The 13,323-nt window shown below is 43.7% G+C and overlaps 1 protein-coding gene across 1 annotated transcript in view; it reads left to right on the top strand.

Annotated features, from left to right (window-relative positions):
- Positions 1-13,323, top strand: part of LOC128410231 (protein eyes shut homolog) — a 472,516-nt gene that overhangs the window by 435,529 nt on the left and 23,664 nt on the right. Inside the window, exons 29-30 of the mRNA XM_053381165.1 lie at positions 10,122-10,294; positions 11,737-11,919. Coding sequence (XP_053237140.1) covers positions 10,122-10,294; positions 11,737-11,919 — 356 coding nt within the window. The remainder of the gene's footprint in view (positions 1-10,121; positions 10,295-11,736; positions 11,920-13,323) is intronic.

Below are 13,323 nucleotides of genomic sequence, written 5' to 3'. Positions count from 1 at the left end.
AAGACTTCGCATGTTTTGGTGGCGGGCTTCGTTTGTCTTTCAGCTTTGCTATTTGGAAATGTAATGGCAGATATTTATCTCAAAGAATAATGCATTTCACAGTCTTGAAAGCAGCAGCTATTTACACCTCCAATTTTAACACTGAATCTAAAACCCTGGTGTTGCTACTGACACTTAAGGGAAGAAAACAGGAGGGCTCTTCTAGATGTTTATCAACTTAATCTGCTAATGGATGTGATTAAACTGATTCTTGTGAGAATTGCCATGATAGAGAACAACACCATCTAGCAACAAAGCTAAGCAGAAACACTTGATTTTAAAAACTGGATTCTGCTGAATTTGGCACCACTGAAATTAATGGCACTTAGTAATTCCCTGGGTGGCAAGCTGCTCAGATAGAGAAGGTGCAAAGAAGCAAGAGGAACAACCCAAATGGTGTCCCCACTCCCCCAATTCAAGATGATTCAAGACTGCATAGTTCTGTTTGCATAAAAAGGTCTGAAGGCTCAAAGCATCTTGACTGGAAGAGTGTTCCACAGCATGGGACCAGTGACACTAAATACTCAATGTCTGGGAGGTGATGTCATTCGGGCCTTCGTAACACAACTAACAACACTCCTCTGGATACTCTAAGTGATCAAGCTGGGATGTAAGGGCCCAAGTTGTTCAGGGCTTTGTGTAACAACACAAGACCTTTAAACCTATCCTGGTAGTATATGGGCAGCTAGTGCAGAGGTCTTACAGGCTACTGGCTGTTTGCTCCCAAGTCCAGCCACTGCATTCTGCACCAGCTGGAGATTCCGTATCAGGGCCAAGGGCAGTCTCCCATAGAGCACAGTGCAGCAATCTAGTCTCAAGATTACCAATGTATGGACTACAGTGGCTAAGTGAACATGACAAGATGTGCAGGAAAACCAACTTACTGTTGCTGTTGTCCTTTTTTAAAAAAAGGAAAGCATGTTAAGTTTCCTTGCTTGTTCTTTAGGAAAGTTTGTGTGCCTTTGTATTTTGTTCTGGCAGGGATCGTCATAAAATGATTAAAGCTGACCCTGAGTAAAGGTTATTGGATATATATTAGCTTGAACTCCCCCCCCCCTTGGTTTTTCCTATGTGTGCACTCGCAGGCTCCCTGAAGGTACGCCTTGTGCAGATTAAGGTATCTTCTAACTGGGATTCATTTTGACAGTCACCTCTTGGCCCTGTGTGAAGGTAGTAGCAAGGAAGCGTTTGAACTAGTTGAGCTTTCCATCCCTGATAAGCACAAGCGACATGTACAAAGAATGAAAACACTCCATATATTAAGGAGAAAGCAGGCCAAATCTGTGATCCCATCAGTCCAGCAGCTTCCGTTTCAAATATTATTGACTCCTGTCTGTAGGGTGCATAGCTATAGCTGAAAGGAGAGCTTGGCTCATTAGCTGTATTGTTGTTACCAAGATCTGGGTGCAGCCAGAAGAACAGGATTACAGCCAAGTCCTCAAAAAACAGAGCTGGCTTTCATTTTAACACTACGGACAACATATCTTATGAGCTCCATCTTTTCCCTCTTTTAAACTGATTCCAATTTAAAAAATAAAAGAAGACCTAGGGTTTTAAGATGAGCCTTGATGAATTGGAGCAAAGGTTTACAATGGCCAAACTGTCCACAAGTAAAAGCAGGTTTTAATAACATAAAAAGGAAATGGGAAGAGACACTGTCTATTTATTACTTCTTTAAAAACCATTTATAAACCACTTACCATTTTAAAATATCTCTTAAGTGGCGTACAACATATAAACAATCATTGAAGTTTCATTGAAACAATAATACAACATGAAACCAGTAAAGTCTTAAAAATGAATAAAAACAGGAATTCAAACCAAAAAAAATCAGAATCTGACCTTATGGGTCAGGGAAAGCCTGGGCAAAAAGATATGTCTGAAGCAACTGATGGTCACTGCAGACTGAGATAAGGTGCAAGAGTCAGGACTATGAAAATATTCTGTATTTAGTTCAATATGTGGGATATTATGAAAACCTGAAAAACAATATACTGAGGAGGGCAAGTCCATGAGCAAATCATGAAGGCAACAGCTCTCTTCTGCTATTGCTCTCCAGCAACTTATATCAAGTGCTCTCATGAAGGTTCCTTACAGCTTCCATGAGTGATGGCCATTGACTAGTGCGAATCACGACAAAATCTTGCATTGCGAAGTACTCTGGTTCAGAGTTCCAGCCACCCACTGTGTCCTCCTTCCCCAGTTTTCTGCTTCTTTCCTGCTAACAAACACTTGTAATTCCATGGCTACTTACAACACCCAGTCCTTACATTCATCCGAAGTGTTTATAAGCCACATTTCAGGAGCAAGCCCTCACAATGCAAAGTACCTAGAACAAATGCTACATGATACATTAGGGTGGCCCTGTTAGTGGCTTCCTCTGCTTTTTAAAAATTCTGCAAACTTTGGGGTTCCCCTAAGTTTGCTCATGCCCCCCCATTGTGTGTGACAAGTGCTCTTTGGGCTTCAAAAGGATTGGCACGCGCCTCCAAATGTCGCTAACAGAGGGAAAGAAAAGCCTCTCCATTCCCATGAGTCACCTTGCAGCAGCAAATTCCACAAATTAATTACGCATCTTGTGAAGAAGCACTTGCAAACTAGGCCAAGATGTTTCCTTTTAAAAACAATTAAACCAACGAAACCTGTTTTCCACTTCTTTCAGCAGGTCCTTTCATGATTTTGATTACGTTTCCCCCTCTATTTTTTTGTCAGACAAATTTGAAAAGATTACACATAAGAGATGAATTTGAAGTCCCTTGTTGACTTTTCTGCTGGTTAAAAAGAAAAGATAATTGCACTGATCCATCACTCCGTACATGGTGCCTGTAAATAATTATACCTGCCTTCGAAATGGGCAGTGTGCAAATTTCCACATGGCTAAAGATTAACTTGCCCTACTCAGTGTGGAGCTGCGGGTTTTCTCCTGTATTGCCACCAGCTTAGTATGCTGGTCCCTGCACATGACATTCCACGCACCCTTTTCTACACATGCAGTCTTATTTCTGCGCAAAGAACAGCTTCTTTGGATGGCTGCCAGTGTAAGCAGAAGGGACAAATTGCAGGCCCAGGAAACTCCGCAATGATAAAGCTGCAGGCACCTGTTCAGTATGCAATGCATGATATTAATTACTTCCACTTACAAACCTATCAGAGCATATTCTCTGTGCTTCTGGGGAGGAAAACAAATTAATAAGGTCTAGTAAACAACACTCTTCTCCCCCCCCCCCCACAATCCTACCTGTCCTTAGACATTTATGCAAGCAAATAGTGCTCCTTCTGCGGCACGCTATGCTAATCCACAAATAAGCCATCCATGATACTAATATAAAAAATACACCCTGCACTTGGCCCTAGTCAATCTTATAGCTGACAGCTGCTTTAACCAGGAAATTGTTAATTTTCCTGGCCAATGTGCTGTTGTGTTTTACCTAGATCTAATGCATTGGTCTGTGCTAGAGGCAGAGAATAGTATTTTTAGTATTTGAAGAAGGCATGAGAGAGACTATCATTGCCCAGGACAGATACATTCATCCCACTCTGATCTCTTTCTAGAGATGACCATAGGAAAAAAGAAATGTATATGTGCGAAAAAGAGACCACAGCTCAGTGGTAGAGCACACACAGATCTCAGGTTCAATCCTGGCATCTCCAGTTTAAAGAGTGGACCATATAGGAGGGAAGGGCTGCACTGCCAGTCAGAGTAGATCATGTTGGGCTAGATGGACGAATAGTCTGGTATAAGACAGGCTCCTACATTCTAACAGTACAGTACCTCTGTCTTGCTTCTTTGCTAGCTATCAGCACTGTGTGAGGTTAGCAAATGCATGCTGTGTGTTTTTGCATGTGTTCATTTTTTCAGAAACTTCCTCTGTCCCCATATATGGCCATCTCTTAGTCCAGGCAAAGGCAAACTCGGCCCTCCAGATGTTTTAGGACTACAATTCCCATCATCCCTGACCACTGGTCCTGTTAGCTAGGGATGATGGGAGTTGTAGTCCCAAAACAGCTGGAGGTCCAAGTTTGCCTATGCCTGTCTTAGTCCATTGCTCCAGGTATTTGTTGTGTCTGTTGCCAACTCATGTAAGAGCCCTATTGGATCAGACCAATGACACATCTAGTCCTTCCTTTGCTAACTCACAGTGGCCAACCAGATGCCCATGGAAAGTCCACGGGCAGGAGATGAGCACAGCAGCACTCTCCCACTCATGCTCCCCAGAGGCTGGTATTCAGAGCCATCTCATAGGGATCCATTTGGCCACTGTGAGAACAGAATGCTGGAGGAGGTAAGTCTTTAGCCTGATTCAGCAGAGCTCTTCTTACCTTCTCATGCCTGTTCCTGGAGGTAACAAGAAAGGAAATTACAACTAAGCACAGGAAGAACTTTCTGACTGTAAGAGCTGTTCAATAGTGGAACGGACTCCCTCAGGAGTTTTTGAACTCTCCTTCCTTGGAGGTTTTTAAGCAGAGGTTGGATGGCCATTTGTCATGGATGCTTTAGCTGAGATTCCTGCATTACAGGGGGTTGGGCTAGATGATCCTTGGGGGTGCCTTGCAACTCTACCGTTTTATCATTATATGAAATGTGTGTGTCATTTTTGCCTAGTGAGCTCTTCTTCCTAAATATGCACCCTCTGATAAAATCCAAGTTTAACATGTCTTACAGAGATGATCTCATCAAGTAAGGTCATATTCTGAAGAATCTTTCACCATGTTATGATGAGAGAGCAAGCTCCTATTTAATCTAATGTCTTAAATGCCTAATCTAACAAAGTCTAGTCCCATAGGGTCTCTTTAACCCCATCCCATTTGGAAAAATGGAGAGCAAGTGACCTTTTGTATCAACGGTAAAGGTCAGGCTGTAAGGCAGGCTTTTCTCCCCCTGTTAACACTGCGAATCCATTTCATCTGGCATATCATCTGGTTAGGTTAATTTCCAGTGCTTCCAAACTCTCAAAATCACACTTACTGCACATTTGAAAAATGTCAGCATTGAGTTTTATAGCATTAGATTTCACACTTTTGGGGGCTTTTTATAACTTTCATAATTTATAGTCATCACCGAGGAAATACACAAGATGCAGAGCTGAATCATCAAGGAAAGTAAAAGGTCAGCCTACAAGACTGGACAGCCCAAATAACAGAGAAGGATTATGTACAGAAAAGGGGAAATATGAAGGGACAGGGTAATTGCTTTCTTCTGCATCTGTAGCAGCATGACCTCCAACTACTGCTTAGTACTCTACCTTCAGTTTCAAACAGTAGTGCATGCATCAGTCAAGAACTTTTGCAATGTGCTATTAATTGACCTTCTGCTTTCTCATATGTCCCCATGTATTTATGTTCAGAATGCTGCAACTTGCTTAATTTTTCTTGGTGTATGCTACAGTCACAGGCTTCCATGCATGCAACAGAACTTCCTGGCCCTCCAGTTCAGTAGTAAAGGTAAAGGTAAAGGGACCCCTGACCATTAGGTCCAGTCGTGGCCGACTCTGGGGTTGCAATGCTCATCTCGCTTTATTGGCCGAGGGAGGCAGCATACAGCTTCCAGGTCATGTGGCCAGCATGACTAAGCCACTTCTGGCAAACCAGAGCAGCACATGGAAACGCTGTTTACCTTCCCGCCAGAGCGGTATCAATTTATCTACTTGCACTTTGATGTGCTTTCGAACTGCTAGGTGGGCAGGAGCAGGGACCGAGCAACGGAAGCTCACCCCGTTGCGGGGATTCGAACCGCCGACCTTCTGATCGGCAAGTCCTAGGCTCTGTGGTTTAACCCACAGCGCCACCCACTTCCCAGTACTACTGATTCCTAATTCCAGCCAGTAGTGGGTAGCAGGGCGGCACAGGCAGGGCATTGCTCCTGACCAGCGAGGGGAAGACAGGCCAGGTGCAGGGAGCGTGATGTAGTTCTGGTGCCAACTGATGCTCCTTTCGCGATGCCCACACTCCCCCTCTCGCCTCTCCTTCAGTAACTGGCAGTAACACTTGGCACGTCCGATTATGACAGACTAAGGGAAATAATAAAAATAAAACCAAAACCATCAGGGGGAAATAACTAAGGAGCCCCAGCGCAGCGTCCTGTGAAAAGAAAGCAAAGGAATATTTGAACTGCAAGTGTTTGTTTTTGAGAGGGAATAGCTATTTCCCCAAGCGCTCACAACTTAACTTTCAAATGCAGAAATAAATATTTGCAGCCTAATCCCATGAATGATTTATCAGATGCAATGCCCTCTTAGTTCAAAGGGGCTTACTTCCCCCCACTTGCAATGCTTTGAACAGAAGCCATTGAGAAGTTTCACACCAGAAGCCCCATTAAAATGAGTGGGAGCTGTGCAAAAACACCGCGCCATCCCATTCAGCGGGGATAGTGCCAATGAATTTCTGAGATCGTGTGCTTAATGACTAGCCATTGAGAGACTGGTGCCCATGTGATCAGATGAGTGGCATGCCACAGTTATCAAAATGATTGAAAAGACAGGGTGTTCGGTGGTACATACCCATTTACATTCCTCTTTCTGGCTCTCCTCTCCAGCGGTACCTCTATACACACAAAAGGCTATTCATAAGAAATGTATTATTGCAGCTGATAGCCATTTCTCTTTTAAAAGCTGTCTGGAGGCATTATTCAAGCGGATTCATTCTGGAAGGCTTCCCAGCTGAGATTCTCTGCGCCTTGAAACTGTGGGTGGGCTCCTTTGAAATACACTAATGAACTGTTAGGCACAAGGAGTGTCAGGAAGGGGTACTCATTTTCTCTTGCTAATAAATACACCTTCCATGGCTCGGGAGCTTTTTCTCCTTATTATCTGGTTAGGTGCTTTGTTTCATTGTCTATGTAGCAGACTCTCTTTAAGACTCTCTTCCTTAGCTTTTATCAGCTAAACCAGGGGCTGCCAATGTGGTGTCCTCCAGGTGTTGCTGAACGACAACTCCCATTAGTCCTACCTAGGAGGCCAAAGGTAATTGGAGTTGGAGGTAAAAAACCACATCTGGAAGGCACCATGTTAGTTGCTCCTGATCTGTGACCTTGATTCAGGCCCCACCCCTCAAGTCAACCCACGCAGGGCTAAAATAGACCTAAAAACAGGACTTTTTTCAGCCAAAATTCGCTGGAATTCTGTTCCAGCACCTCTCAGATGGGTGCCATTGTCATTATAAGAGAACAAGGGAGGTGTTCATGGTGAGTTCCAGCACCTCTTTTTCTAGAAAAAATGGCACTTCTTAAAGGTGGTTTAGAAAGTATAAAAAATTCACAAACATTAAAATATAAACATCTATTATTAAAATATACAATAGAGCAATACCATTGAAGCAATTAAACACAATTGAAAACAGGAGACTCGGGTCAAGAGATCATGCCTTGACGTGACTTCAAAAGCTGGGGCTATGCCAATGCAGATGGGGCTTATTGTATTTTAGAAGTGTGTGTTCTGTAGCATTGGTGCTTCTAGTGAAAAAGCCTGCTACTAAGCTAGCACAAGCTGATAATCATCAGGCTGGGACAAGACTATTTTTTTTTAATGGTCATTATCAGGGCATTGTTGGGACGCGGGTGGCGCTGTGGGTTAAACCACAGAGCCTAGGACTTGCAGAAGGTCAGCGGTTCGAATCCCCGTGACGGGGTGAGCTCCCGTAGCTCGGTCCCTGCTCCTGCCAACCTAGCAGTTTGAAAGCATGTCAAAGTGCAAGTAGATAAATAGGTACCGCTCCAGCGGGAAGGTAAATGGCGTTTCTGTGCGCTGCTCTGGTTCACCAGAAGTGGCTTAGTCATGCTGGCCACATGACCCAGAAGCTGTACGCCGGCTCCCTCGGCCAATAAAGCGAGATGAGCGCCGCAACCCCAGAGTTGGCCACGACTGGACCCAATGGTCAGGGGTCCTTTTTATCAGGGCATTAAAAGGAGAAGGGGAGGGAGTCAGTCTTTCAGGTAACCTGATCCAGAGTTGTAAGTAGCAGGACCTTAAAACTAGGTCGAAGTCTAATAGGCAGCTAGTGTTGGTCCCTCAACAGAAGTACTATACATATAGTGCCTTTCACTGTTTCCCTGAGCCAGTGTGAGAGCTCATCGTTATCCATTTTCAGAAGTCATCTGTCTTTTGGGTGCCAAATGCTAGGGAACAGAAAATGGCCATGACCTTCACTTCTCTCACTCGTGTAAGTCATAGCACTAGTGCGGTTAGAATGTCAGACAAGGACCAAGAAGACCAAGGTTCAAATACCCACTCAGTAATGAAGCTCACTATGTGGTATTTGGCAGGCACCAGACTAGCTTATCTTAGGGTGAGCAGAGAGGACTTAAAACTCTAGAAAAGCCCCATACCTGCTTGCAACAGTGCTGTGCTCTTTGAAGAATGTCTTCCAGACTGGGGTTGCTTTCTGCTTTGATTATGTGGCCACACAATGTTGCTACAAAGCGAGCATTGGGCTTTTCCAAAAGTTTTAAGTGAAAAGAAATATGCACCAGACCCTTCAACTACTGTAGTAAAGTGGTTAGTGCAACCCTCCTGTCTGTGCCCTGTTTCTATGCATGCTCACTTTCCTCCCCATCTTGCTTCATATAGTCAACAAAAAGTAAAATAAAAAATGAAGGTTCTGCACAGCACTGGTTTGTACTAATCAGAGTTTCTCCAAGTTTGGTTGTAACAGGAAACTCTGGTTGGTTTAAAAGCAGAAGCAAATGTTTCTGACATTCTCATTGGCACACCAGAGGAAGAAAGGAGAGGGTGCAGGCCCCAGTCTCTGGTTTCCGTATTGCTGTGGCCAACGTGTGATGAGACATCATTGCATTGTGAGTTTCTCTGTCCCCACAACAGAGAGACAAGTGGTGTGGGTGTCAGATATCGTAGCATAGGAGAAAGTAGGAAAGACTTGTGTGGCTGCTTCTGAAAACACCAGGTTGCCATAATATCTGGTTACATCAGATGGTGTTACAGGGAGAATGTTGACTACTGTGATTCGATTTCCAGAGGGACAGCAATGTTATTCTGTGGCATCAAAAACAAGAGCCCTGTAGTATCTTAAACGCTTACCGTAAGTAATTTTATTGTGGAGTAAGTGTTCCACAGAACTAGCACCATCATTCACACTCTGCATTTATAGCACATGGCTCCCCCCCCCCAAAAAAAAACAAATAATAATCCTGGGAACTGTAGCTTATCCCCTAACCAAGCTACAAATCCCAGCACACTTTTGGAACTACACTTTGCAGAGGTAATGTTCTTTAAATGTATGGGGTGTTTGCAACTCCTTTGGACGCTCCAATTCAGAATCACTTCCTTTACGGCTGATATGCAACTGAAGATGTAGCTATAGAAACATTCCCCTCTTCTCCCTCACACTTGCTTTTGGCCTTGAAGGCACAGCAGTTGTTTCATGCATTTTGCTGAGACAACACAACGAATATTTGACCAGAAGCCCTCAGAGGATTACACACACTGCGGAAATGAACAGCATGGAAAAGCTGGGAATATTTTTCAAGGGTTTGAATCTTATTAACTGAATTGTATGAAACATAAAGCAGGGACTTGTGCTTAAGAACAAGGGGTTCAGGCTTAGGAATAAATCTGAACCAGAAGCAAACAACCAGGTTTGACAGACATATTCTGCAATATAAGGTAGAAAGGTGGGTAAGATTTTCACCTCCCCTTTTCAGACGCAGATTCTGGTGGAAATGGAAACAGGTGCAGAAATTGCTGATATTCGCTTATTTGTTCCGTATCTGGAACAGAAATTAATCCAGCAAATGCAACCAGTATTCACTGTGTTGTTGTTTTCACTCTGCAAACTGTACATAATTTATCACTTCCCCTCCCCATTTGTGTTGTGTTTCTGTTGCATTGAAATTAATGGTGTGGAACAATATAATGATAATGGGATCGATCACACAATTAATTATGCAAAATTCCTCCACAGGGAATAAATGAGTTGAATAATGTAGTCTTTGCTGGACGCTGAACTGCAGCCAAATGAAAATGGTTCTGCATGCGATGAACACTGGGTGGAATGGGAATTGATACCTTCTTACGTGTCTCTTCTTAACAAATGCTGTTTGGTAACCTTTCTCTTCTTTTAAATTTTAACAGTGATACAGAGAACTGGTTCTGTGAATGCTCTGCTCTCTACTCTGGGAAATTATGTCAGCTTTCAACCTGTGAGGAGAACCCATGTGGAAACGGAGCAACATGTTTTCCAAAATCCAGCCAAGACACCGTGTGCCTCTGTCCCTATGGAAGGACTGGAATCCTTTGTAATGATGGTAAGAGAAAAATGCAGAACTTAGCAAGTCAAATGCAGTGAGAGAGAGAGAGAACAGAGAGAGATAGACTGAAGCTTCTTTGTGTTACATGACCAAAAAAAAAAAGCCTTTTTGTTGCTGAGCAAATTGACTTCATTACTTCTCTCTGCTTCCTACTCCTATTCCTGCCCCTGTCAGAGGATGTGGGGACATTATATATTTAATAAACAAACAAATAATCAATGCAAACATTCCCTCCAGTTCATTCAGTTGAATTGGATTCCTTTAGAATGTTTGAAGTTGCATCCAGTTTTAAATGGGACCCGTTTAAGTCAGCCTGGAGCCCTCCTGCCAGACCCCTAACCTACTGAGAGCCCCACTTCTTTCCCTACACTTACAAGGGTGGTGGAGAGGGACTCCTTGCAGTGTCAGGCATCAACCAGGAGATGCTGCTTCACCCATGTGTACCTGCACCCAGGGTGATGTGGTTCCCATGGTTTTTGATGTTCCTGAATGCGGCCATGCCCAAGAGGGCTGAGAACCAAAAGGCAGGTAGCTCCCGTGAATCCTTGTCTTTCTGGACATTGCTTATAAGCAATTCTCCCTTGCCTTGGTTAAGTGTGGAAGAGAGAAAGGATGAGGCAGACACCAGGGCAAGGGTAGTGAGTTAAATTTAGTACAGACCTGGAGTTTACATTGGACCTGGAGAGGCAACCCTCTTCAAAATTGGTTTCAGCCAGACACAAGAGATGTATAGGTATGGAAAGAAAGAGGAGCATGTCAACTATGGGCGGTGGAAGTTGGTCCATTAGGGCAAATGCAGCCCTGCCCCACCGACCTCAGAGTGCCCTTAATCCGACCTCATTTGCCTGCTTCCTTACATGCTACCAGGAGTGGCACATTGGCTAGCAGCTTTCTCCTTTATTTCAGTGTTGCCCTTGTGGAACTCGGTAGGGAGAAGGATGGGGGTCAGAGCTAGAATTAGTTGACAATAGCTGTGCCTCTCCCTGCCATTGGCTCTAGCACCCCCTACTGTTGGACTCCTGGCCTTCTGCACCGCCAGTGTCAGTGGTCATCAGCCACCACTGATTATGGGGGAGAAGTTTAAAGCAGGGGTCAGAGAGTTAACGCTCCCACCTGCCATACAAGGGTCTGGGTTTGTGTAATGTGTCATCAATTTGGCCCTTAACCTATAGTTCCCTGTTATGTGCCAAATGGGGAACTGTGGTTTAACTTCAGTTTACTAACCAGGATATCAAACCACAGGGAGTGGTAGCTTAAGCTAATCAGGGGCAGTTGATATGCTGAATCTGGCTGCCAAAACAAAGGAGAAATGTGTGGAAAACCCAATCCTAGCTCTCAATTCTGGATGCTAAGAAAACGTATATATGAACTAGGCCATTGCTTGCTGTTCACCTGTGCTTCTCCCAACGGCATTTTCCTTTTCTGTGTTTTTCAAACAGTTATTAATATTACCTATCCTAACTTCAGTGGGACAGATAGCTTTGGCTATACCTCATTCCTAGCCTATTCAGTGATTCCAAACATCAGCCTCTACTATGAATTCCAACTGAAATTTCAATTAGCAAACCACAACTCTTCACTGCAAGACAACCTGATATTTTTCACTGGTCAGAAGGGTCAAGGTAAGTTATTCGTGTGTCTCTGGGGAGGGAGTGTTATTCAAATGGCTAAGACAAAGTAAATGGGGGAATATAGATATATGGATTCCGATTTCTGGGCACCTGAAGAACAACCATTAACAGAAGTGCACATAGGATTTGTTATATTTTTATTACATAGAAAATAATGTTTATTTTGAGATCTTGACCGGTAAATTCCTTATAGTCACTTTTTAATTTCAGAAAAGGCAGATATTCTGTCTCAAAGGCACACCTGTACAACCCTGGATGCTGGTCACCCTGGAGAACTTCTACCAGTTAGAAACCAGTTAGAGTAGCCTCTGTCTAGACCAGCCTTTATCAACCTTGAATCCCCAGAGATGGTTGGACTACAACTCCCATCATCCCTGGCTAGCAGGACAAGCAATCAGGAATGATGGAAGTTGTAGTCTAACAACAACTGGGGACCCAAGGTTGAAAAAGGCTGGTCTAGACAATACAGAGCAGGATGGATAAATGGCTTGACCTAGTATAAAGCAGCCTCCTGTGTAACTGTGGAAAGGGGTTTGCGTAGGGTATCCTGCAAATGATAAAATGTGATTGTTGAGTACGGAACTAAAGTAGAGAAAATGTCTTAGCGCTTTCATCTGTATACTAATCTATGTAAAGCCACCAGGGGGCATCAGAACACTAGATGGAAGGAACATGAGAAAGTTTAGGAAGACCAGTTTGCTTTGCACTGTGACAATTGGCTGCACATTCCTATATATGTGTACTCAGAAGTAATCCCCACCTTAGTGTGTGTGTGTGTGTGTGTGTGTGTGTGTGTGAGAGAGAGAGAGAGAGAGAGAGAGAGAGAGAGAGAGAGAGAGAGAGAGAGAACCTGCTATCCTTTGATTCTCAGCTGTGAGGAAAGAAGAAAATTAGTCCTCTGAGGTTTCCTGGAACAAAATCTATTCCCACATTGTTGTTGTTGTTTATAAAAAAACAACAGTCAGCAAGCTTTGTGGCTGAGAATTTGAGGCCAAGACATGGTTAGATTAAGCAAAGCTTGGAACTTAATAGATACGCCTTCCAAATAATAATAATAATAATAATAATAATAATAATAATAATGCAGAAGTGGGGAGATGTGTGTGTGTGTGTGATCACATACAGATAATTACAATAAAAAAAGCACAGCACCAGCCCTTTCCTCAAAAACAGCTGTTTCTGTTGGAACAAGAAAGTTATCACCTTCCGGCAGAAGGACAGCAAGGAGGGAGCCAGTCTAGTTTCTCTCGGGAGAGATTTCCAAAGGCTGGGAGCTGCCACCAAGAAGGCCCTGTGAGGGTGGCAGGACTGAGAGAAGGGCCTCCCCTGAAGATCTCAGAGCCTGGGCAGTTTCACATGAGGAAATAGTCTTTTCAGATAGCCTGGACCTAAGCT

This window comes from Podarcis raffonei, chromosome 3 (genome assembly GCF_027172205.1).
Source record: "Podarcis raffonei isolate rPodRaf1 chromosome 3, rPodRaf1.pri, whole genome shotgun sequence".
NCBI lineage: Eukaryota > Metazoa > Chordata > Lepidosauria > Squamata > Lacertidae > Podarcis > Podarcis raffonei.
The sequence above is the reverse complement of the archived record's forward strand: the minus strand, read 5'-3'. Positions and strand labels throughout refer to the sequence as shown.